The 27,500-nt window shown below is 37.4% G+C and overlaps 1 protein-coding gene across 1 annotated transcript; it reads left to right on the top strand.

Moving 5' to 3' along the window:
• Nucleotides 1-25,847, top strand: igsf21b (immunoglobin superfamily, member 21b). The gene is made up of 10 exons (XM_053481844.1): nt 1-296; nt 9,544-9,656; nt 10,190-10,311; nt 10,403-10,521; nt 12,178-12,293; nt 17,900-18,383; nt 19,022-19,122; nt 20,933-21,125; nt 25,163-25,201; nt 25,322-25,847. The coding sequence occupies exons 1-10, from the start codon at nt 236-238 to the stop codon at nt 25,396-25,398; spliced, it is 1,425 nt and encodes a 474-aa protein (XP_053337819.1). The 5' UTR covers nt 1-235; the 3' UTR covers nt 25,399-25,847.
• The last annotated feature ends 1,653 nt before the right edge of the window (nt 25,848-27,500 follow it).

The raw sequence follows: 27,500 nt of genomic DNA, 5'->3' as shown, positions 1-27,500 counted from the left end.
TGTTTCTGCGCTAATCCCCACCCGATGCAGCCATCAGCAGCATATCTTCACACCCCGATCCTCTGACAGGAATACCGAACAAGACGAGCATTTAAGCTGAAGCTAATGAAAATGGATCGTCTTGCCGACTTCATGAGCAGCGCTTATCTCAGAGCGGAGGCGCGCGTGCCAGCGGAGCCCTGAAGAAGATGGGAATAAGACGGCATTTGATGTTTAATTCATTCACAATCCCAAAATGAAGCTTCTGCTCACTTTCTTCCTGCTTCAGTGCTCCGACTTCATGGACTCGGTGATGGGTAAGTTCCTATAGGCACCGCGGCTTTTCTTTAGGTGGACTTTTGTCAAAGGTTGTGAAAGGGAATGAAAACTGAAGCTGCTCTCAACTTATGGAAATGTGACCATTTTTTATAAGCAATGATATTGTCATGTCTGAATGAAGAGAAAAATAATAAAGCAGCACTTTATGTATTACTCCAGTGACACCAGTTTGTATTCTTATTTAATGGAACTGGTTTGTTCACTGCTTACTTAATAGACATGCTCACATTATTATATTATATTATATTATATTATATTATATTATATTATATTATATTATATTATATTATATTATATCATTACACATCATATTTTTGATTGGATCTTCTACTACACATGTATGTTTTACAGTAATCACATTAATAGGCTTGTCTTTGTAATGATGGTATTAGTCTCTTTCGCCTAATTACAGTCCCAGCTGCCACCCAGGGCTTCCCTGAATGCCTTCTGAGTGCACATATCCTATCTTATTGAGAGAAACTAAATTTCATACATCAAAAAGCATGTTAGTCGTCTATTAACCGTAATGGAGCGTAATCAGATTTGTAAATCCAAGATGAGACTAAAACTAATTGTCCACATCTTTAGGACATGGTGCTGATGCTATAATCTTTGAATTAATAATCTAATTATCATGTAGCTATATATTTGCTGGTAAGAAGTTAGAATCGTATGATATGTTAAATAATTTAAAGAATTTGGCATCCAATTTAATGAAGTTAGATTTTAGGTCACAGCAATGCGCACATTCAACTTTTAAATATGATTAATTATGTGTTTGTGTGTGTGTCTGTGTAAGAGATAGGGAGAGAGCGAGTTTGATGGACAGTTGTGATTATGCAGTAACTATACAGTAGTCTGTGACAGCTTCCTAAAAGCATTACTGTAGCAGTAATTCACTGCTTTTCCGTGATGAACTGAACAGACATATCCTTTAGCTGAATATAATGACTGTAGACTATAAATTTACACTGCAGACCAAATGTTTAGAAATAACATTAATTACAGTATAATTATATTATATTTTGTAATAAGTACTCTAACTGACAGGAAAATCTTGATGGAATGAAAGATAGCTTGACTAAATGAATGCATTATTCATCATGTGCAACTGGGAAACTGTACTAACTGTGGCACTTTATTACCTATATAATATCAATATAATAATGTTAAGTAGCTAGATACTTGCAGTGCAATCATTTTTATCACATTTAAATCTTCTTGAATCATTATTCACTAAGTCAGACATTTTAAATTAGGAATTTTGCATGATACATTAGAGTCACTGCAAACCAATGAAATGTATGAGTAATTTATGAGCTATCTCCCACCACATGGGTGCACTTACTGTAGTATTTATATATTAATAATTACAGCCCTCAATGACAGATATTAGTGGAAAGTTTCACCGTATTATATTAGATGTTATCTAAGCGTTGGATTCGATATTATCAGGAGAGCAGTGACACTGACATGGTGGTGGCCTGGGAATCTATGTGGTGTCGGTACAAGTATATCAAGTGGACCGTGTAATTGAAACCCCCTCAGTGTCAATGGTGTGTTAAGAATAGTCCAACGACCAATATTTTTCACCAAATATACACCGACTGACCCCTGAAAAAGTTGCTGCTTCACATTAATGGATCCATCAAGCAAAGAAACAACTAAGGAATTTGGAAATTGCTGGAATTGGGTTAAGAACCCTTTAAAACATTATGAAAACCAGTAAGGATAGTGCTGAACCATTAACTTTAGTCAGAAAAAAAGAGAGAGAGAAAACAGTAGGAATTACAGCTATGTGTTATAATGAAAGTAACAGCATTTCTGCAAGCACAATGAGAACTCAGAACTCAGAGGATTGGGACTATCAGCTATCATGTGACTATTAGAAAACCACTTGCTAGTTTTGAGGCTAATAAGAACAGTTAGTTAGAAAGCATAAAGATTGGACTCTGGTTAGAGAAAAGTCATGTGGTCTGATGAGTTCAGATTGACCCTATTCCAGATCGATGGGTGCATCAGGGTAAGAAGGAAAAAGCATGAAGCGATCCACCCATCATGCACAAGTGTCTGGCGGCAGTGGTACGATCTGAGGTTGCTTCAGTTGGTCAGGTCTAGACTCAGCAACGTTGTTGCTGAAATATTCTAAATGACAAGGGTATCAAATCAACATATCTTTTTTCTTTCTTGCTGGCACAGACATATTTCAGGGCTCAAATTGTGACTAAGCAGTTAGGGGAACATGATCTGGCCACTACTATGTGTGTCATAATCGACGTTTAAAGGACAGTAGAATGGCCAAGCAATGTAGTTGTGTGGTCAAGGACTTAAACTGATTTAATAATTATAAAAATAATAATAATAATAATAATAATAACCCACATGCAAATGTGCCTGGAAAAAATTAGCTGTAAGGACTATTGTAGACCTACAAAGTGGCACAACAGCATATGTTTGTCTATTAAAGTAAGCAGTAATAATAATAATGATACAGTGTTTAAAACATTAACAATACTCCTAGGGTTGATACACCCATATAAGCAGCACATATGGTACCATCTCAGCGACACTGCTGTCCCAAATAATATCTGGTCTGGGATGAAGAAGTGCTGGTAGTTTTTGTTCTACAGGCAGCTTAGGTGCTGGCATCAGGTGAGCTACACTCAATAACATTTATTCAAACGCATACAAATCTCAATTGCATGTGAACCTGGTGAGTGTAAGTGAAAGGTAGGTGGCCAGTGAGTGTGTACATAAAAAATGCAAGAGAAGTCCTTCAGAATTAATTTACACCCACACATAATACTACAAAATGAAATCATGCAGACAGCGCCCAAGTGTTTCAGCTAGTGTTAGATGTGATGTTAGTGACATGGATGGTGTATGGTTGTTGATGACAGATGGTTTGGAAATGGCTGATCTCCTGGCATTTTGATGCACAACAGTCGAGAGTTTGCATGAAATGATAGAGAAAAGTTCTAGTAATTGTCAGTCCTGTAGGTTGTCAGAGGTCAAAGGAGATCAGCCAGACTGGCATCGGCCAACATAAAGGCTAAAGTACCGCAAATAATCACTGCAATGAGCAGAAACCTGTCACAGACCTCATAACAAATCAAACCTTGCAGCAGATGGGTTGAACAGAAGACCACATCGGATTCCATTCATGTCAGCAAAGAACAGAAGGTGACAATAGGCATAGGCACACAGAAACTAGACAGATGAAGAACAAAAAAAAAAAAAGTCTGGTTTGACAAATCTCGATGCAGTTGAATCTCGATGCTTTGAAATGCAGATGGTGGTGTCAGAATTTGGCAACAACAGCATAAATCAACAGCCTACCATGTGTCAACAGTTCAAGAGGGTGGAGGTGGTGTAATGGTGTGGGGAATGTTTTGTAATAACAGTCAGGGATCATTTGAATGCCACAGCCCATCCAGGTATTGTTGCTCACCATGTGCATCCCTTTATGACCCCAATTTATCCATCTTCTAACGGCTATGTCCACCATAATATTGCACACAATGTCACAGAACACAAGTTGTTTGACAATGAGTTTTAATGGCTTCTTAGGTAGCAGATTTGAACCCAAAACAAGTACATTTGGGATTTGGTAGAACGGGGATTTGAAGATAATAACAACATGTTGATGTGGATTTTTTTTTTTCTTGCTCAGCAGCAACATGCTTCCAAACCTATATACTGTGCATAAATTATTTTTTTCTATCTAAGTAAAAAAAAATACAGTTTATAGATACTGTATCACTTAGATTCAGTTTATTCTAACGTGTTTAAATATGCAATGCAGCCTCTTGGATTAGGAAACAGCATGTCTTAAGATACACCTAATACCTCTACGTATTTGTTTTAAATGATTGGTTTCTGTTATTCGTTATTTCACGATAGTTAATTCATATTTTAACCCTGGATATCTGCTGTAAGAGTAATTTTCTGGGTTGGGTGCTTTGGTATTTTACATTATTTGGTTCATTAAGTGCTTGTAGGATTACAGGACCCTCTGGCCTCGGCCTCTCGGCTGCATTTGGGGCAGCATTTGCAGAACCACTTGGTGGATGGGGAAGAGCTTATGGATTAGGGATAGGGGGAAAAAATACGAGAAAGAAATAATCCGTCCGCAGACGTCATGGTGGATGAACCAATATGCAGAAAGTGGTGGATTTTGCACTCATATTGTGTGCAGTTATATTTGTGTCAACTATCTCGCTCAAATTTCTGTATATGATATTAGATCTCTCTTTTTTTTATTAGAATGGAAGCTATTCTGTATTGCATTTTAATGGAGTCCATTTTTGCTAATCATATAAAAGTGCAAATGAGCTGTCAGCAGTTGGTGGATGCCTTAGGTGAATCTAAAAATATAGTTCTTTTTAAATGGATTTGCTCACCAGGTTTTATATGAGCATTTTTAGTCTTATAGAAAATTATAGCAAACTATGTAGGGGCTCTGACAGAAGTCCTGTCTGTCTGTCAAATTACACACTTATATGAATGCTCTTATTCTTATAGAATGTTCCAAAAAACATGAGTTTTTTTAGTAGTATTATTCACTGATCAGCCATAACATTATGACCACCTGCCTAATTTTAAGTAGGTCTCCCCTTTGCCACCAAAACAGTAATGACCAGAGGTGGAAAGAGTAATAAAATTTTGTACTCAAGTAACCTGTATGAAAATATACTTAAGTAAAAGTAAAAAGTAGCTTGTTAAAAATTTATTTAGAGTTAAAATTCCTTTTTTAACAGCGGGGGTGGGATGGGGGATTCTTGTGTAATAAAAAAAAAACTAGCTGTTTTTAAGTAAATAAACACTTTTGCATAATAAAGCTGTTGCCTTTCTTGTGCTTGAAGTGGTCTCTTAAATATGATCAGGGATTAATTTTCATTAATTTTTTTACTGAGTAACGGATATGATTTAAAATGTAGCAAAGTACAGTACTTCTAACAAAACATACTTAAGTAAAAGTAAAATTACAGATTTTAAAAGTAGAAATACACAAAGAAAATACTCAATTACAGTAACGTGAGTAAATATCATTTGTTTCTTTCCACCTCTGCTAATGACCTATGTGTTCTGACATCTTTCTACTGGAACCTTTACCTCATTTTGAGCTGTAGGAGTTCTTCTATTGGATTGGACTACACAGGCCAGCCTTTACTCCCCATACGCATCAGTGAGCCTTGGCTACGCATGACCCTGTTGCCAGTTCACCAGTTTTCCTTCCTTGGATCACTTTGGGTATGTCCTGACCACTGCAGCCTGGGGACATCCCACAAGAGCTGCAGTTTTGGAACTGCTCTGACCCATTTGTCTAGCCATTACAATCTGGCTCTTCGCACAGTAGCTACATTTTCAACATACTGTTACAATTGCAGCTGGAAGAGGGTGGGATATATTAGACAGTAAGTGAAGATTTTTTTTTTCCTGAAGTCTACATAAGTGTTGGAGGCAGAAAGAATGGGCAAGCATACGGAGTTAAGTGACTTTGACAAAGGACAAATGGCTAGAGAACTGGGTTGGAGCAATTCCAAAACTGCAGCTCCTGTGGGATGTTCCTGGTCAGGAGCGGTCAAGACCTACCAAAAGTAATCCAAGGAAGGGAAACCAGTGAACTGACGACAGGGTCATGAATAGCCATGACTTACTGATGCACTTGGGGAGTGGAGGCTGGCCTGTATAGTCCAATCCAACAGAAGGTAGTGTACAGTAGGTCAAATTAATGAAAGGGTTAATGCTGGTTGTGATAGAAAGGTGTCAGAACACACAATACATCAATGTTATAGTCGAAAAGGAGGGGACCTACTCGCGTGGTCATAATGTTATGGCTGATTGGTGTACTGTATGTATATATATATATATATATATATATATATATTGACACATTATTAGTTAAGATGCATAATTGTTCATACAGTGAGTCTATTTACCAGTAGCATGGTGGCATAGTGGTTAGTACTGAATCTTTTCTCCGGTCCTGTGTGTATGTTCTTCCTGTGCTTGGTGGGTTTCCTCAAGATGCCAGTCTGAAGGCATGCAGATTAGGTTAACTGGTGTTTCCAAATTGCCCACAATGTGGGTGTGTTCATGTGTGCCCTGGAATGGATTGGCACCCCATTCAAGTGTACCGTTCCTCACGCCCCAAGTTGACTGAGCTAGGCTCAATGCCCCTCCAACCCTGCACAGGAGAAGAGGTATAGAGAGTGTGCAAAAGAGAGAGAGAGAGTGTATATAATGCTCATAGTCTCCAGTGTCTGTGCAAGAATGAGTAAGAGTTTCATCAGACATTCTCCAGGAATTTGTGATGATTTGATGACCAGATGTATGTTTTTTTTTATTTAGTCTTAACTTTGAGAAAGATATAAAAATAAAAATAAAAAATTGGTGAGTTTGCTTTTTATAGCTGATGTAACGTAAGTGATGGCGAGAACTAACTCACAGCAGTGAACGGGTTACTGTGATGCTCTAATAAATAAAAATGCCTCCCTGTATTTTAAGTCGAATGTTATTTTTGTGCCTAAATCTACAGGATTTTTGGACAGGTTGTTTTCAATCTCATGTCCACTATACTGTACTTGGGGTACAGTTGGAGCCATGTCCATTAATTGCTATATTTGGCAACCCAGATGATTCAGTTGTATTGAGTTCTGCACATAAAGATGTTATCGCTTTCTCATCTTTGTTGGCCAGACGATCTACACTTTGGAAGACCAAGTTTCTCTGTACAGTATCACTCAGTGAACTAAGGATTTATTACTCTTTCTTAAGCTGGAGAAGATTAAATACACAACGAGTGATTCTACTGAGTTGTTCTTTTACAAATGGCAACCGGTTATTTCTTATTTTACAAATTTACAGGTATTGCCTAATTGATTATTTAAACCGGATTATTAAACCGGAATGGATGTATGAATAACCTATCTGATTCACACAGATAGGTGTGAGCTAAAGGGTGTGTGTGTGTGTGTGTGTGTGTGTGTGTGTGTGTGTGTGTGTGTTTTTGGTTGTTTTGGGTGAATAAGGGTTTCTTCTTTTCTTTTTTCTTTTCCGCTGGTATCTAATGATAATATACTTCATTCAGTGATTTTCTTAATATTTTTGTATATAATTTGCCAAAAATATGTAAATAAATAAAAATGCAATTGTTAAGGAGTTGCTCTGGTATAAAGAATGTAAGGCACTTTGCTGTTTTTGGGAAATAATCAACTTCAGGCTAGCAATGGCCCTTCCTCCTTTTGCATTACTCTGCCACTGCATTGATTTTTTCCTTTAACAGAATGCCCTGTCGTGTTTTATTCCTCTTCCTTTCCCTATTAAACTTTGTGATAAATATATGACCTTGTAGGCTGCAGAGGATCTAAGAGAAAATAGGTTTGGCAAATACATAGCTTAAAAGCTCATTGAAACCCATTCTTAATATGGAATTAATGCGAGGATATCAAATTTCTGGTCTTTGTTGCAAAGTATAATCTCCTGTGGAAACCGTAGATGCGTATCGAAGAGTTAATTCTGTCATAAAGACTCATTTTCACACCATGGTCATACTGAGCATCCTTAATACTTTTTGACTTTGCCTTTCTAGTGTAACGATTTATTTTCCAACTATATTTTGTCATCTAAAAGAGGATAGACTAACTTTGAAGTGATTTCTCTCAAGATTTCTTTTGACATTACACTGAGATTTTATTTTGCCTCTATTACATCTGGCGTGCTCAATATGGATCTAAATCTATATTTAGACTTGTGTAAAGCTGCTTTGTCACAATATTTATAGTTCAATCATCCATCTAGGGACTCGTAGCCCATCAAGAGACTGTTGAGGCCAATAGCCACCATTGTATTCATTCCTATTTTTATGACCATGGTATGACCTCCGGTCAATACAGTATTCACACATGCATTCATACACTATGGGCAATTTGGGAATGCCAGTTAGCCTAATCTGCATGTCTTTGGACTGTGGGAGGAAATCGGAGCATCTGGAGGAACATGCAAAACTCCATGCACACAGACCCGGGGTGGGAATCGAACCCCGACCCTGGAGGTGCAAGGCGCCAGTGTTAACCGTTAAGCCACTGTATCACCAACAGCTGTAGTTAAAAGCACTATACACAGACATGCAATAAGTACGGTATATACTGTAGGTACTCATAGTTTTATGATAAAAATATATGCACCAAAATCTGTTGCTCTTATGATGACTACTATTTGTTTCCTTCTTTTAGATCGGAAAAGATTAATCTTTATACATGCTGGAAGTGGACTGTCCAAGAGACAAATAGCTAGGAATCTTAGCCAGTAAATAGGCAGTAAATATTGAAATGGGCCCAATTTCATTATCACTTTTATGCTGTTCTTTGCACAATTATTAACATTTGCATCCGTTGTCACTTTGCCACACATAAAATTGTACATCAAGGTTGCACTCGAATTAACTTCACTTATTAATTCCATCCATCCATCCATCCATCCATCTGTTCATCCATCCATCTGTTCATCCATCCATCCATGCATCCATCAATCTAATCCGAATTATAGTTAAAGGAAAAGGACTTGATCTGGGCCTTCGTAAAGACATCTTCATGCTCTTTTTAAGGTCTGTGAAGGACAACGCTCTCTTTCTATGCATGTCCAAGTCGCTGCTTTGAAGCTGCTAAAGGAAAATCAACAAATTAATACAGTACCAATGTATTAACTGATAAACATTACACCCAATACATACGTTTTTATTATAAAACTATAGGTGTCTTGTACTGTATGTTTATTTCTTCCACATCTGTGTACAGATAAAGTTGACTTGTTCTTTAACCCACACACTAACATCATTCAGTCATAAACAGGAATTCATGAGTCCTTTTAAATATTCATGATGAAGCATTATTGATAACCAAAGGCATTCCAGTGTATAAATCTTATTTCTGGGTTTGTACTAGTAGATAAATATTAGTTTAACAGCTGAGCCGTGCCTTCTGGATTCATACCACGTGAAATATTCATGACATCATTTAGTGGTGGGACCTCTTTCTAACCTGCTCTTAGCCTCACTATAAATAAGATTTCATTATTATTTATCCATTTTTTAAAGAATTTGTGGAGATGAGAAAGTCTAACACTGTACTTATTATCAATATTATTTAGTGGATATTAATTAGTGCAGACGTTCAGGTGTAGGGGTCGAGTTTCAGTGTGTGTGATCTCTGTTCTGTCCTGCAGGGTATTTGACAGTCAGTATCGAGCCTCTCCCGCCTGTGGTCATGGGCGATACAGTGACTTTGAAATGCAATTTCAGGACTGACGGCAACCTGAGAGAAATCGTGTGGTTTCGGGTGAGTGAACGCCGAGCTTTCAGCCACCATCATTTATATTAGTTATCTAAAGAGGCGGTCATTTATTCCTGGCGTAAGTTGTATTTGCCCCGCTTCTGATACAGCATGAGATGAAAGTGCCTAAAATATGAAAATTATATTCAGGATTAAAAGATCATGGTTCAGTGGTTCTAGGACAAGCATTTTTCATTTTTTAGATGGTTTTTCCGGCATGCTGGGCCACAGATGAGTTTCTGTGCATGCGCATTCAATTTCAGGCCTGTAGCGCTTTTGCCAGAAAGTGCGTTCCCCTTTTATGATGTGATGACATTTTTTATTAAAACGCTGCTACTTCATTTACGAAACACACAGCTGAATTAGTTTTTGTTTTATTAATGCATGGTAAAGCATAAATCACAACCCTTTACCCATTTTAGCCAGTCGTAATTAAAGTGTCGCTTTGTTTTCTTGCGCGTATTTATTACTGCGATGCAACTTTTCCCGCACGGTTATACTTGGCCTTCTGTTCTGAGTAATAGTTTCATGTTTTACAGGTTACAGAAGGTGGGAGCTCTAAGCAGAAAATCTTTACCTATGACGCTATGTATAACACCAATTTCTCTCACATGGAGGACTTTCGCAGAAGGGAAGATCTTGTTTACCAGTCGACTGTTAGGTAAAAATGATTTCCTGTCTATTTCTTACTTTCTTTCTTGTGAGAATCTGCTCTGGTCTTATTCTTGTTTGTTGTTCTGTGTGTGTATTAGGCTGCCTGAAGTACAGATGGAAGACAACGGGCCGTACGAATGTCATGTGGGAATCTATGACAGGGTGTCCAGAGAGAGGGTGGTCTTAGCGTCTGGAAGCATAACACTTGCTGTTATGTGTAGGTTTCACTCCGTATATAGTCTATTAATGCATTTATTATTAGATGTGCCTTTATTTACAGCCACCCACACAATTAGCAGTGGTCTGAGCTAAGCAGTGCATCCACAACCGGTTCTCGCTTGTGCGCAATTCCCTTGTACACTCTAGTGACCTTAGCTCAATTTTGGAATTGAATCAACAAGATGAAAAAAAAAAAACCCACCTTGCTCGGATTGCTATACAGGTCTGAACGTAGTGGTTGTTGCATGCATTTTTTTTTTTAAATCTTGCTATTTTTGTTGGTTTTACTCTCTTGGGAGCTTGCCGGCTGTTAATTCCCCTCTCCTAGCTTGTTTTGTTAATTGAGTGTGTAATGCTTGTGAGATAAACATGCTGTGACAAGCAGAGTTTGATATGTTCAGACACTCCTTTTATAACTCATAAGTGAAAATTGCATATGCTTAATAAATTATACTATATATATATATATAAAATGTTCTATAAGTGAATAATCGCATACATTGACGATTATACTGTATATACTTATACACTGCTTATACGGTGTAGAGTCGTAGGAAGTTTGGAGCTTATCCAAGGAATTAGGGGCAGAAGACAAGCATACACACTTTAGGCAATTTGGAAACGAGTACCTGGAGGAAACCCAGCAAGCATGGGGAGAACATGAAAACTCCACACACATAGGATTGGAGGCAAAATTCATTCGAACGCCCAACCCTGCAGGTGCGAGGATACAGAAATGAAACCTGAGACGTTATTTTGCTGTTTAATCCCAGCTGTCTCAGGGTTTGACATGTGGTGCTTCCTAAATAGATTTCCTCTCACTATGACTATTAAGAGTGGTTAGTTGAGTTACAATAGCCTTGCTATGAGCTTGAGCCAGTCTAGCAATTCTCCTCTGACCCCTCTTATCGATAAGCTGTTTCCACTCTCAGAACCGCCACTCAAAAGATTTTTTTTTCTGCACCGTTCTATGTAAACTCAAGACTGTTGAAGTACTAAAACCATCTCATGTTGGAGCATCAATCATACTGTAAGTCAAAGTCACTGAGATCGCAGTTTTTCCTTATAATAATGTGAAATGTGAATGTAACCTGAAGTTCTTGATCTGTACAGTATGTGCATCATTTTATACATTTTTCCGCGTCACATGACAATCGCCATGACATGACCAGGTCCTAATAAAGTGGTAAGTGTATATTTGAATGGTTTTAGCTTGCTTCCTTAAAATATTATCTCGAATGGTAATCTGATGACTCTGCTCACTGCTTGGTCAGTATTTTAAGACTATGAGTTACTGATATTAAGGGTGAGCGGTTTAAGCTCTATCCAGCTCTACCAGGTTGCCGCTGTTGGGCCCTTAAGCAAGGCCCTTAGCCCTATCAGCTCCAGGGGTGACATATAATGGCTGACCTTGGGCTCTGACCCCAACCTACTACCAAGAAGGTGGGATATGTGAAGAATAAAGAATTTCACTGTGCAGTAATGTGTAATGTGTATGTGATAGATAAAGGCTGAACTTAACTAGTTAACTTTAGTAATTCAACATGTGAGATGCTAACCTTCTCAGTTGCAGTGACCACTTGGAGTTGTATCATTACTCTGTTCTAGATAATTAAATAAGCAAATTAACCATGTTTTGTTTTCTTGACTTTAGCACCACCGAAATCCATCGCTGTAATTGCAGCTGACCAACCATCACGATTCAATCGCTATGCGGCTCAAAACTTCACACTTCTCTGCATAGTGACTGGTGGAAAACCCGCTCCTGTGGTACATCTCTGATTTATCTTTTTAAGTACAATATTCCTAATAATTATTATAATTAGTGAAATTGCTTAGCAATTTGAGATTTTCCTGCTTCACAGCATTAAACCCTGAGTTCTTATCATTATTTAGCACTCCTACACATATGGACATATTTGTTGCTGCCCTTCCATTAAAGAAAGAACAACCCACAATGGTGACTGAAATAACTTGCAATGTTATAATAAATAATAATGTAATGTACAGCTAATGAAAATCAGACATTGCTTTTGAGTTGTGATAAAAAACAAACTTTTCAAGCAATCGCTGCAACACAGGTATCTTGGCCCACGCCTCATAAGCAAACTCCTCCAGCTGTTTCGGGCTTGAAGTTATGGCTTGTCCATCCCGCATGTTTCAGGTCTTTTGACAGATTTTATATAGGATTCAGATCAGGGCTTATAGAGCACCACTTCAGGATTGTCGATAGTTTTGTTCTAAGATGCGGGTCTTGGGTACTCATCCTGTTGGAGGACCCATGACCTGCAACTGAGACCCAGCTTTATGAAACTGGACAGTATGTTTCACTCCAGAATGCCTTGATAGTCTTGAGATTTCATTGTACCCTGCACAGATTTGAGACACCCTGTGGCAGCCGCAGCCAAGCAGCCCCAGAACATAACACGTTTCACGGTAGGTACAGTGTTTCTTTTTCAGAAAGTTTTATTTTTGCGTCTGTGAATATACAGATGATAGGAATTTAAAAAGGTTTTAGTTTTTTGTCTCATCTGTACAAAGGACATTCTCCCAGAAGCATAGTGGCTTGTCAATATGGATTTTGGTGGCTTCTTCCATTAAATCAGTGGTTCTCAAACATTTTCTGTCATTCCCCACTTAAGAGGATGGGCGAATTTTCAAGCCCCACTTGTCCACAAAATGATAACGAAAATGGCCAAGTGTACTATTTATTAAAATATCAATTTTTAAACCAATAAGATCAAATAACACCAAGTACAAAACAGATAAAATACACGTGCTATTGTTATAAAAGAGATGAGTGGCTTATTAACGTGACTAGGGTGTGTTGTTTCTAAGTGTCTTCCTACTTTGTTGGGTCTCGTGCTGTCTGCTGCCAGCGGTTTAAGACACAAAACACACACGGGTCTCTCCTCTGCCCCCACCATCCCCACCATGAATCCAAGTGCAACATAGGCTTCATCATTTTCCTTTCGGCTGGCTTTTTGGTTGATTAGACTGATGATGCTGAATCACCTGCTTTTTTGTGGTCCATGTAACAAATGTATCCATTGATGTTATTTTGCTCACTACATACAGTACTCTACTGACCCGGTGTTATGCTCTAAAATGCCCTCCCCTGTCACGGATTGCCTCCCCTACATAATCACTTTCAAATAATAGATTAGAACATAAATTCGTAGGTTTATGGTTTACAAATGACAAATTATAACAAATAAATTTAATTATAAAATAAGCAATACAAAAAATGTTGTATAGGGGAAAAATATATAAATTATATTCTTTTTCATATGCAACATGAATATCTTTATATTGCTTATATTATAATAAAAATTGTTCCCTGTAATTTTTCACCACAAACAATATTTATTTAGTGTAACTTGTGATAAGTAATTTGTTATTTGTACATTGACAAACCCCTGCAAAATAAATGTGCCATAAAATAATCACTTTGGGGGATTTGTAATAATCGTCTCGACGAGTGTCACGTGCCTAGGGTTATTTATAATAGTAATAATATATTTGATAATAATAAACCTTTGAATGCATGTCCTAATATAATATTTGATTGAGATTATGTAGGGGGGCAATCCGTGGCAGGGGGCACTTTAGCGCATAACACCTGTTTGTGTTCGCGGTAAAGTTAGTTTTATATTTGCATCTCCGAATTCAATAGCTGCGTAAATAAACCCGCCATTAAAGATACCCACATATATATATTTCCTCTCTACATTGTGTTTAAGCTACATCCGCCTTAAATTATACATGTTTAAAAGCATAAACACCATTATTCTCTACGGCGCAACGAATGATTTAGGGATCATTGCAAAATGCCGCACAGCAACAAAAAGCGTAGAACGATATTGATCTTCCCTTCTGTTCAGCGCCTAAAGGATCAAAAATACACTGGAAACTAGAAATGCCAGACTAATACTGCCTGATAAAATATGATTTTTTAAACAAAAATACATAAACATCAGCATACACATTGGAATAAATGAAATGACATATATAATACCGAATGTTTCCTTATATATTGTTCCTCTGCAATTAACATTCATGCCGACGTTAAACCGTTATTGTTGCACTATGGTTCCACTTTTTCTCTGATGTTATTTTAATTTACTTGTATTAATGATCCATTTCTTTACATGTGATTGTTTAGTTTCGAGTGTCCGATCTTTATCTATAAAGTGCTTTTCAAAAATGTTCTGTTTGATCTCCTGAATTTCTGTTGCATTCTTAGTATCAGGCCACTCCTGAACCAGAGACATCAGAAGCATCTTATTTAGGCTAAGAAGAAAAATAACAGGACTGTTGCTTAGTGGTCCAAAGTCAGTTTTTACATTGATCAAGGGGCCAGAGTCCCAAGTAAGTGGAGATGCACAGAATCCCTGTTGCTTGATGTCCAGTGTGAAATTTCCAGTCACAGATGATTTGAGATGATCTTCTGGTGTTAGTTTTTACTGATTTTAATTAAGTTCGGGAGAAGAGTAGAAGCATTTAGAGCATGTCATGCCTCTCTGTGCTGACAAGCTTTACGCAAATATTAATTTTCTTATCTAGCAGGTCTTGGCCCATAGTGCCAAAACAACCACTAACAAGATTTCTGGCAATTATATTATTGTGCTTAATTGGTCAGCCAACTTACCTAACCTAAAAAAAACCTAACCTAAAAAAAATAAAATTTATGGAAGTATGTGTGAGAAAAAAGCGTCTAGATAATTATAAGAAAAATGAATGAATGATGAATGAAATGTCTCGGATGAGCAAGCCAAGGGTGAAGGCGACGGTGGCAAGGAAAAACTCCCTGAGATGGTAATAGAAAGAAACCTTGAGAGGAACCAGACTCAACAGGGAACCCATCCTCATTTGGGTGAAAACAGATAGAGATGATATAACATCATGTGTGTTACACAGCTTAAAGTTCAATATAACAGTTATTTAAATTAACATAAAGTCCAATTCAGCATAGGGATGAGTCAGCAGGTGCAAAGGGCAGATGGGGTCTGGATCACTGGAAGCTCCCAGCCCAACAGTACAGACGAGCTGAAGGCTGCTAAGCAACCTGGTCTTCAGTAACACTTAACGGCCTTCATAGTGCCACAGGCAAATTGCCTACATAGTACTATAAGTAGATCTCCTCACACTTGTAACACTTATAAAGTAGCATCTGATTCTTTTCTGTGAATTGTCAGTGTATATCAGTTGTTAGTTACACAGGATACATACAATGATCTTGACCTTGCTGTCTCTCACCTCTCAGGTGCACTTTAAGAGAGGTGGTGAGTTAATTGGAAGTTGTCCTTGGCTCTTTGGTTACCATTCGTATTATCCTTCTGTTCATTTCAATGGCAATTTTCCCAGCTGCGTCTATGGAGGTAATAATATAATAATAAGTAATAATAATATATGCAACTGTAGTCGGAGGAATGTTAAGCTGCTTGCAGATGGTCTTATAACCTTCATAAAGTGCTTGTCAAAAACGTTCTGTCTGATCTCTTCATACAACTCTCTCCTTCGCTTTCTTTGGTGTAATACACACCATGATACAAAACTGACTACTTCTCTCCGTTTCAATAGGCTGACTTACTGACTACAAGATTGAAGACATCTATGATGTTAATTACAGGACATTACCATGTAAATATGGTCAATTTATTGGCTGTCTTTTCTAGACGTAACAACTAATTGGCAACTTGCAACTCAAAAGCAATGTCTGGTTTTCACTAGTCGAAGTCCATTAAATTATGATTTAATTAACAGTTTATTTTTACTTAATGAACTTTAAGTTTTATTTAGCTTGTGAAATTTTCTTCTTAGAGAAAAACTATGCATTTTTTAAAATGCCATTCTGATTCTGTCATTCCTTGCCATGTGGTTGGTCATATTATTAATTTGTTAAAATTATTAAATAATAAATTTTTTATATACATTTAATACATTTGTAAATATATTAAATAATAATAATTATATATATATATATATATATATATATATATATATATATATATATATATACACTTTTTTTTCAATAAATGTTATTATATATATATATATATATATATATATATATATATATACACACACACAAACACACAGAGACACACACAAACTGAAAGATAAAAGTGAAACTCATCTATTTGAGATTTATTACATGTTAAGTGAAACATTTCAAGTTTTTGTCTTTTTTTGCATTATGGCTTACAGCTCATTAAAAAAATCAAAAATCCAGTATTTTAAAGAATATTTTATTTTAAGTTTGTGTAAATTACAATTTGTGTAGTATAAATACCTTGTTTGTCACAGTCTAGTTCAGTACACGCATAGGGAAGACTATTGATTTGACAGTTTTCCAGAAAATGATCATTAACACCCTCCACAAGGAGAATGTGCTACAGAAAGTCATCTCTGGATGAAGGATATGGCTGTTTGTATTGAAGCGTATTCATGGAAAGTTGGATGGAAGGGATAAGTGCTATAAGAGAAGGTGCAGAAGCAACAGGAATAACTGCAGTCATAAGACGATTGTCAGGCAAGCTGATTGAATTTGGGAGAACTTCACAAGGAGGGGAGTGAGGCTGGAGTCAGTGCATCAAGAGCCACCACACACAGACGTCTTCAGTAAATCTCTGTTGCATTCCTAGTATCAGGCCACTCCTGAACCACAGACATCAGAAGCATCTTATTTAAGAAAAAATAACTGGGCTGTTGCTTAGTGGTTAAGTCAGTTTTTACATTAAAGTAAATTTTGCATTTTCTTTGAAAATCAAGGGGCTAGGGATTCAAGTGGAGATGCACAGAATCCCTGTTGCTTGATGTCCAATGTGAAGTTTCCACAGTCATGGATGATTTGGGATGATCTTCTGGTGTTGGTTTTTACTGATTTTAATCAAGTCCATAGTCAATATAGCCATCGAGGAGAAGATTTTAGAGCGTGTCATGCCTCTCTGTGCTGACAAGCTTTACGGAGGTATACATTTTTTTATCCATCAGGGCTTAGCACCTGCCCATAGTCCCAAAACTACCACTAACTAAATTTCTGGCCATTATATTATTGTGCTTAATTGGTCAGCCAACTCACCTGACCTGAACCCTGTAGAAAATCTACAGGCTATTGTCATGAGGATAATGAGAAACACGCATCCCAACAATACAGACGAGCTGAAGGCTGCTATCAAAGCAACCTGGTCTTCAGTAACACTTAACAGCCTTTATAGTGCCATAGGCAAATTGATTTTATAGTGCAATATGGAGATCTTCTCACACTTGGAAAGTAGGATCTGTTTCTTTTCTATGAAGTGTCAGTGTGTATTAGTTGTTAGTTACACAGGATACATGCAATGATCTTGACCTTGCTGTCTCTCACCTCTCAGGTGCACTTTAAGAGAGACGGTGAGTTAATCGAAGTGCTTCCCTCAGCCCAGCCATCAGATGGAGCTCAGAACAGAGGCTTGCGTTCAGCCAAACGTAGCAGGCCGTTAATTAGCCGAGAGCTTGATGACACCAAGCACCAGAAGTCCCTTTCTCACCTGGAGCCGGACATCAAGCCGATGAAGTTGGACCGGGCTCGTTCTCGTCACAGCCTCACTCCAGGAGCTCTGGGCCAAAAGAGTGCCAGTCCCACTACTGAGGTCATCCCTGAGACGGTGGTGAGCAGAGAGTTCCCACGCTGGGTTCTCAGCTCCAGCCCGCTCTACTACTTCAACCATACACAGACTGAGCTTGTTGATGGCACCATGCAAATACAGGCTATGCTTACCTGGCACCTGAACCCTCAGATTGACAGTGAGGCCCTGTTTAGCTGTGAGGTCAAGCACCCAGCTCTCTCCATGCCCATGCAGGCTGAGGTCACACTTTGTGAGTATAAGGTCATATCCAACAAAATAAAATGATTGAATGATGTGTAGCGACAAACCTGCAAGAAATAAGGGAATCTGTGATAGATACATTAGAATAACACCCACAGCATTTCACATACAGGTAAAAGTTTGCAAAACCACCAGACCGAATTCCTTTTAGGACAAGTGGAGCTTTCCTGTTTTTGCAAAAACTAATAGCAGTTATTACCTTACATGAGTAGCCTATAAAAGGCTGCTCGTACAAAATTTTGTATTGTTACTGAGATAATTTTTCTCCCTTAATGTTAAATGTAAACTAAAGCTCTCGATCTGCATCTTCATCATTGTATGAACTGTGCTGATGCACATGATTGGCTGATAACTGCATAAATGGGGGTACAGGTGTTTCAAATAACCTGGTGAGTGTACATTTAAATGGTCCAAATAATTATATGATGAAATAGTGGTACCTTGTTTTTTCCCCAGACCTGTTGTTTGCTGAAAAATCTAAAACATCAGCTATTTAGTTTACCTTCACCTTCTTTGAAAATGTGACCAAATAGGTCAATTAACAGAAATTTTATTTTATTGTACAAGGAATTGACATCATATTGAAATCTCCAACCAGATTTTTGTCATCTTTTGCTTTATATCAAGCTGCTCCAAAGGGACTAAAACTCTCCATGACGCCAAGCAGAATAAAAGTGGGAGACACTGTGCACATTACTGTGGAGGGATTTCAAGTGGGAACAAAGGGGGTAAGATCATCAGCTGAGTATCCTTCACTGATTCTGTGTGTAACTTTAAGAGGCCTGGAGCTGTCACATTTAAAAGTCAATATTTCATTAAAAATGTGACATTAGTCATGAGTTTAAACAGATCAAGGTCAATGAAAGTTCTAGTAAGACTGCGGTTTCCTGACAATGCATGATTAACTTGATCAGTGCTAATGTACTGTATGAGGTTTTTTTTTATATCTATAATTGACAATCTTAAGTTTTCCCTTGTAATGTAGGTATTAACTGTTCTGTAAATGTAGTACATTATTAACCGATTGAAATTTTGTGTCTTTTGGGTTTTTCCATGGTCATACTGTAGTTTGTGCATTATTTGTGCTTACTAACATTTTCTGATTCAATCAATTTATTTATTTTTTTATCATTCAACTACACCAAGCGTTTAAGTGATCTCTATCCATGATTTTTTTCCGATCACATTTCATCCTCAAAGTTGACAGTTCAGCACTAACCTTTAAGGTTTTGATAATGTGTTAAAGCGTTCTTAACCCAGTTCCAGTAATCTTAAATCTCCTTTGTTTTGTTTTTTTGTTGTTGCTTGTTGTACATCTGTAGCTGTAGGACGTCCTTGACTTGAATTTCACTGCAGAGCTTTCAAGCAGTCCAGTCAAGCAGTCCAAAGTTGAAGTTGAAGTAAAAGCCAATAAAATCTAAATTTAGGTTACTAATCTTTTTGCTCATTTTAAAACTTTTTATAATACAGAAAGGTGCTAGATTATTCAATTCCATTCAATTAAATTTTATTTATACAGCGCTTTTAACAATGGTCATTGTCTCAAAGCAGCTTCACAAAAATGAAAAAAATTTTTAGAAAAGAAAATGTTTGGAAGTGTGTATGTGTGAGAAAAATGTGTCTGGATAATAATGAGATGAATGAATAATGAATGAAATGTCTCAGATGAGCAAGCCAAGGGTGACGACGACATTATTAGGGTGACAAGATTCCTCAATTTATGTTGTTATGCTTGATTCACATGTATTATTATTATTATTACTATATTTTTTTAGATGACTACAATATAATTTGGAATTATAAATGTGGATTTTAATTAAAAAAATTAATCTATCAAATAAGCCTTTGATTAATGCTGAAATATGTTTTCACAGTGTATATGAGCTTTATCATAGTCTCATACTTGTGGATTTTTTGTCCTCAATGATACACTGAACTGAACTTTGTGAAATACAGCACTGATTTTTTTTTACACGGTTTTCAGCTCTATTTTTCAATACAGCTTTTGCAGTAAAAATGACAAATCCAATATCTGTTCTCTTTGATTTATGTGGCAACCCTTGCATCTCACAGGCACAACAAGCTTTATATTATTTTTTTTTTTTTTGAAACTGGAATAAATTTAAATATTTTACCTGTTAACTAGGACTGATGGGTTTGGATGTTTTTTGCCTCATATTCCAAATGACATGAAAAGTAAATGATTAAAAAAGGTAAAATTTCAGGGTTGGTGTGCTAGTGGGATGCAAGCATAAACCTAAGAACCTTGACAATGGATTTGTTATTTTCTGCAAATGCATGAAAAAAATTGAAAACAAAATCTTAAACCTAGTATATCTAGGTCTATCTTATCTATACACAGTTCAAAAACTAACAAGTTTACAACTAGCTTTCTGAAAGAAAAGAAATCAATAAAGTATGAAACTACTGTAGGATTAAGCTGGAATATATAATTAGCTCTTATTAACCTAAACTTTGGTACTGTCTGTGATTGATAAGAAAAAGGTGGACATTTCTGTGTGTTTGCATTCGGTACAGAATGAGGTATTTCCAGAGCCGCTGTTCACATGGACGCGTGTCGGTGGACTCCTGCTGGACGGCAGTGCTGCGCGGGAAGGCAAGGTGCTGGTTCTTGAGAGAGTGCCTGCAGAGCTGAACAGCTCCATGTATCGCTGCACCGCTGAGAATCCGCTAGGCTCCACCAGCGCACACACACGCCTCATAGTTTTCGGTTAGTATCACAAATATACACACACATACTGTATAGTCTTAAGGAATTTTGAAGAAAATTGATACATAAGTTTATTATTTTGTAAGTACATAAATAAGTTTCTTTCTCAATAGAACAAATCGAGGTTCATGTTCTATCAGTGTATCATATCTGCTAGTTGCAAAACCTTTTTCCAAGGTAAAGGATGGTTTCACTACTCATGGTTGTCAACTATGTTACTAATAAAACTTTATCCTGCAACTCCAGGTACTGTACACTCCTTCCAGCATCACACCCAGCCCAGTATCTCCTCTTTTTAATATATTTAAAACAGTTGGATTTGTAAAATGAGTTGATGAGGGAGAAAGTGAAAGTGTAGCCATGTGAATAATGTGTGCTGTGACATTTGTAGACTGATAACACTAATGATGTAGAAATGATGCCTGATTATCTACACTACTGGGTAGCACAGTTGACAATTTCCCAATTTTGACCCATAATTTCAGTGAACTTGCCGGGTAGAACACTTCCCATTTTAATAAACAGTTTAACATCATTTTTGAATAGGTAATTTATTGAAAAAAAGAAGAATCTGTAAACCACAATGTAGGCGACAAAATTGTCAGTCTATTAATATAGTCAATGACAATGCGCTATGTGTGTGTGTGTATATATATATACAGTGGTGTGAAAAACTATTTGCCCCCTTCCTGATTTCTTATTCTTTTGCATGTTTGTCACACAAAATGTTTCTGATCATCAAACACATTTAACTATTAGTCAAAGATAACACAAGTAAACACAAAATGCAGTTTTTAAATGATGGGTTTTATTATTTAGTGAGAAAAAAAATCCAAACCTACATGGCCCTGTGTGAAAAAGTAATTGCCCCCTGAACCTAATAACTGGTTGGGCCACCCTTAGCAGCAATAAATGCAATCAAGCGTTTGCTATAACTTGCAACGAGTCTTTTACAGCGCTCTGGAGGAATTTTGGCCCACTCGTCTTTGCAGAATTGTTGTAATTCAGCTTTATTTGAGGGTTTTCTAGCATGAATCGCCTTTTTAAGGTCATGCCACAACATCTCAATAGGATTCAGGTCAGGACTTTGACTAGGCCACTCCAAAGTCTTCATTTTGTTTTTCTTCAGCCATTCAGAGGTGGATTTGCTGGTGTGTTATGGGTCATTGTCCTGCTGCAGCACCCAAGATCACTTCAGCTTGAGTTGACGAACAGATGGCCGGACATTCTCCTTCAGGATTTTTTGGTAGACAGTAGAATTCATGGTTTCATCTATCACAGCAAGCCTTCCAGGTTCTGAAGCAGCAAAACAACCCCAGACCATCACACTACCACCACCATATTTTACTGTTGGTATGATGTTCTTTTTCTGAAATGCTGTGTTACTTTTACGCCAGTTGTAACGGGACACGCACCTTCCAAAAAGTTCAACTTTTGTCTCGTCGGTCCACAAGGTATTTTCCCAAAAGTCTTGGCAATCATTGAGATGTTTTTTAGCAAAATTGAGACGAGCCTTAATGTTCTTTTTGCTTAAGTGGTTTGCGCCTTGGAAATCTGCCATGCAGGCCGTTTTTGCCCAGTCTCTTTCTTATGGTGGAGTCATGAACACTGACCTTAATTGAGGCAAGTGAGGCCTGCAGTTCTTTAGATGTTGTCCTGGGGTCTTTTGTGGCCTCTCGGATGAGTTGTCTCTGCGCTCTTGGGGTAATTTTGGTCGGCTGCCCACTCCTGGGAAGGTTCACCACTGTTCCATGTTTTTGCCATTTGTGGATAATGGCTCTCACTGTGGTTCGCTGGAGGCCCAAAGCTTTAGAAATGGCTTTATAACCTTTACCAGACTGATAGATCTCAATTACTTTTGATCTCATTTGTTCCTGAATTTCTTTGGATCTTGGCATGATGTCTAGCTTTTGAGGTGCTTTTGGTCTACTTCTCTGTGTCAGGTAGCTTCTATTTAAGTGATTTCTTGATTGAAACACATGTGGCAGTAATCAGGCCTGGGGGTGACTACAGAAATTGAACTCAGGTATGATAAACTACAGTTAAGTTATTTTTTAACAAGGGGGGCAATCACTTTTTCACACAGGGCCATGTAGGTTTGGATTTTTTTTCTCCCTAAATAATAAAAACCATCATTTAAAAACTGCATTTTTTGTTCAATTATATTATCTTTGACTAATAGTTAAATGTGTTTGATGATCAGAAACATTTTGTGTGACAAACATGCAAAAGAATAAGAAATCAGGAAGGGGGCAAATAGTTTTTCACACCACTGTATATATATATATATACTCAGCAAAAAAAAAAGCTTCCTCTGACTTTCAACTGTTTTTACTTTCAGTAAACTTAATTTGTAAATATTTGTATGAACACTAAAAGAGTCAACACCATAAGACACAAACTAAAAATGTTTCACAATGTGTCCCTGAATGAAGGGAGGCTCAAAATCAAAAGTACCAGTCAGTATCTGGTGTGGCCACCAGCTGCTTGAAGTACTGCAGTGCATCTCCTCCTCATGGACTGCCTATTGCGGACAGTCTGAGCACTGATGGAGGGATTGTGTGTTCCTGGTGTGACTCGGGCAGTTGTTGTGGCCATCCCGTACCTGTCACGCAGGTGTGATATTCGGATGTACCCATCCTGTGCAGGTGTTGTTACACGTGGTCTTCCACTACGAGGATGATCAGCTGTCCTTCCTGTCTCCCTGTAGCGCTGTCTTAGGCGTCTCACAGTGCGGACATGGCGATTTATCGCCCTAGCCACATCAGCAGTCCTCATGCCTCCCTGCAGCATGCCTAATGCACGTTCACGCAGATGAGCAGGGACCCTGGGCATCTTCCTTTGGGTGTTTTTCACAGTCGGTAGACAAGTCTCTTTAGTGTCCTGCGTTTTTAGAACTGTGACCTTAAATGCCTACTTTCTGTAAGCTGTTAAGGTCTTAACGACCATTCCACAGGTGCATGTTAATTAATTGATTATGGTAAATAAACATGCATGAAAAACATTGTTTAAACCCTTTACAATGAAGATTTTTGGATTATTTGGATTTTTACAACAATATTGTTGAAATGTACAGTCCTGAAAAAGGGACGTTTCTTTTTTTGCTGAGTATATATATATATATATATATATATATATATATATATATATACAGTATATAGACACAAAGCCAGTCAAAAAAATTGTAGGAAAAGGTTTACACTTCAGGAAAATAAAAACTTGGACAAATATTTTTTATATGAAATTTATTGCTATATGTTATATATTAATATATATAATAATATTGGATTAATATAATAAACATCATACTATTTTTATTTTCCTGAAGTGTGTATATATTTTTTGGGCTGACTCTTATATATAATTCAAATGACAAAATGATGATGATGATTATTACTACTATTATTAATTATGTATTTAAGACTATTGAAATAAAAAAATTTAAATTAATATATTTTGAAACCAAAACATGTTCGGGGTAGTGGGAGCTCATTGTGTTTAGGTTCTGAGTTCCTGATCAGAAGGTTGGTGGGTCAGGCCCCAGCTTCACCAAATTGACACTGTTGTGCCTTTGCGCAATACCCTTCTGCTCCAGGGGTGCTGGATAGTGGCTGACCCTGCGCTCTGACCTCAGACTAACAAAGCTGGCATATGAATAGAATAAAGAATTTCACTGTGCAGTAATGCACATGTGAGGAATAAAGGCGTAACTCTACAGCAGATGTGGCAAAAACTGACAGTCTGGTGACATTATAACAATTTTTAAGCTAAGTGAAGTACAGGATTCACATAATATTTGTCTGATATGGTACCATGCATTCCCTTTATAGGTCAAATATTATATGTTTAAAGAGAATACTTTGAATACATATGCTTTTCATTAATAGACATGGAATGTATCCTAAATTATACAAAGACTCAAACGCGACACATGAGGCTTTGTTTATTTAGATTTAAATATTAAAAAATCAATAAGGACAGTAGATGTAAGGCTCTGCTCAGAATTTTGTCCTACGATTTGTTTTTTGTTTGTATAGAGAATCCAAGAATAAGGAAGGAGACACTGCACTTAAATGGTAAGGCACATGATGATGCTACTAACATAATCAGTAATGGATAAAATTGCATAATGGATATTAAAAAAAAAACAGTGCTTAAACAGTGACATCTTTTCATCACTGTGTTCTGGCCTGTAGTTGCTGACTCGAGTGGACGTGTATCTGCACCCACACTCATCATACTGCTGCTGTCACTGATCCTGGAGTTTACATGAACATACACAGGAGAGACGCGCACCGTTCCTCTCTTTGACATCTTCTGTTCACTTGAAAAGACTTAACAAGGACTTTCTGAGCCATGGTTTTGCTCCTGAACGAAAACCTGTGCATGTCAGCTACAATATATATGGAAGTGCAAATCACCACACGCTTGCCATTTAGACCATCATACAATGGACCTGACATCAGTGTCACTTGCGAGGTCTGACCGGTAGATGGCAGTAGAGACTTCTAGACACAAACATGACAAGTTTAGTCAGTTCAACTTATTTTTAAAGAAGTTGATTGTACTCTTATTAAAAGGCAGGAGTTGCTGGTCAGTGTAATAGATAATGTGTGTGAATAAGAAAGATGCTGTGCTGTAGGGGTTACAGAGGACCTTTACAGGTTTCCCAATAAAATGATTTAAAGATTTACCTTGGCGTGTGAAGTAAAACCACTCTGCTTTTGTCACATAATAGTTTTTTTTTTTTTTACGTTTACAAAAAAAAAAAAAAAATCTGAAATGGACCCTTTGTTTTACAGCAGAAGTTAATTAATGTTTTACAGTCACAGATCTTTTAAAGTGCACAGAAATAATACAGCGCCCTGGATCAAAATGGAAATTCCACAAACTCCTTCAGTACAGATTTATTTCATGAACATAATCCAACTATTCAAATGTTGTGCTATTTATAGCTCGTAGAACTTTTTATTCCTGAACTTTCCACGGACTGAACACATTATGCTGTTGTTTATAGGCGACTTGACTTATTTTTGAGTAACTGAGGTTTGGCTTAACCCCTTTCATTTTACATGACCAGTGAAAAAGGCTAATAATGAGGGAAAGCTCAATAATAAATATTTCTTTGAAATAATGGGTTGTCATTTTCACCACTACTGCAAAAACAGCAAAAAAATGATGATGATGATGATGATGATGATGATAATAACAATAATAATAATCTATAAAGAATATCCAAGAGACATTTGTACCTGGACGAGCCCTGGGTGGCACAGTGAGTAAGCAATAATGTCTGTCTCATAACGGTTTAGTCCTGAGCTCAGCACACTGTCCTTTTGAAGATTCTGTGAATGTTCATCATGCATCCTCATGGGTTTTCTCCTAATTGTCAAAAACAACTGTCAGTACACTCACTCACTCACTCATCATCTATACTGCTTTATCCTGTTTACGGGGTCACGGGGGGTCTAGGGCCTAACCCAGGAGACTTAGGGTACTCCCTGGTTGGGGTGCTAACCCATCACACACACACTACAGGCAATTTGGGAGTGCCAGTTAACCTGATGCATGTCTTTGAACTGTGGGAGGAAACCAGAACATACTGTACAAACTCCATGCACACAGACCGGAGGTGGGAATCGAACACGGACCCTAGAGGTGCAAGGCGACAGCGCTAAGGTGTCCCAGCGTTCCCAGTATGGCATCCAGATCTATAGGATAAAGTAGTTTCTCAAAATGAATGAATGAATGAATGAATAGCTCTTAGGGGGGATGGATGGAGCTGTTTTTTTTTTTTATTACTGCACTACCTAGCACAAACAAAGAAAACACACTTATAGAAAACATAATCAGGGGTATTTCTCATGAACCCTTGAGAGTCATATAAAGAAGGTTATATAAAGAATAAAAAGAGTTACTGAAGACGAATAAATGATTGATTGATTGATTGATTGATTGAATGAATGGTTCTAAAGGTTAATGGATGGAACCATGTCTTATTAGTGCACTACCTAGCACAGACAAAGAAAACATAATCAGGAGTATCTCTCATTAACTTTTGAGAGTTTTATAAAAAGGGCTACAGCAGATGTTCTATGTGAAATGACTTTTTGGAGGAAGTATTTTCAGGTTCTATTTGGTTGAAGCCTATAAAAGGAGACCTACTTTTTAGAATAGTATAGATTGGGATTTGCCAATGAGGAATAAATCCTTTAAATCATGACTTCCAATCTTGTTTTTTTTACCTGCTTAAAATATGGGAATTAGACTCAGGTAGTTTAACTCAGTTGCTGATCCAACTAGGGAAGAAAAACACACACACACACACAGAATAAATGTATACAGTAGTTTTCGATAACTTTCCAGCGGTGGAGT

Source organism: Clarias gariepinus, chromosome 22, assembly GCF_024256425.1.
Source record: "Clarias gariepinus isolate MV-2021 ecotype Netherlands chromosome 22, CGAR_prim_01v2, whole genome shotgun sequence".
NCBI classification, from domain to species: Eukaryota; Metazoa; Chordata; class Actinopteri; order Siluriformes; family Clariidae; genus Clarias; species Clarias gariepinus.
The sequence above is the reverse complement of the archived record's forward strand: the minus strand, read 5'-3'. Positions and strand labels throughout refer to the sequence as shown.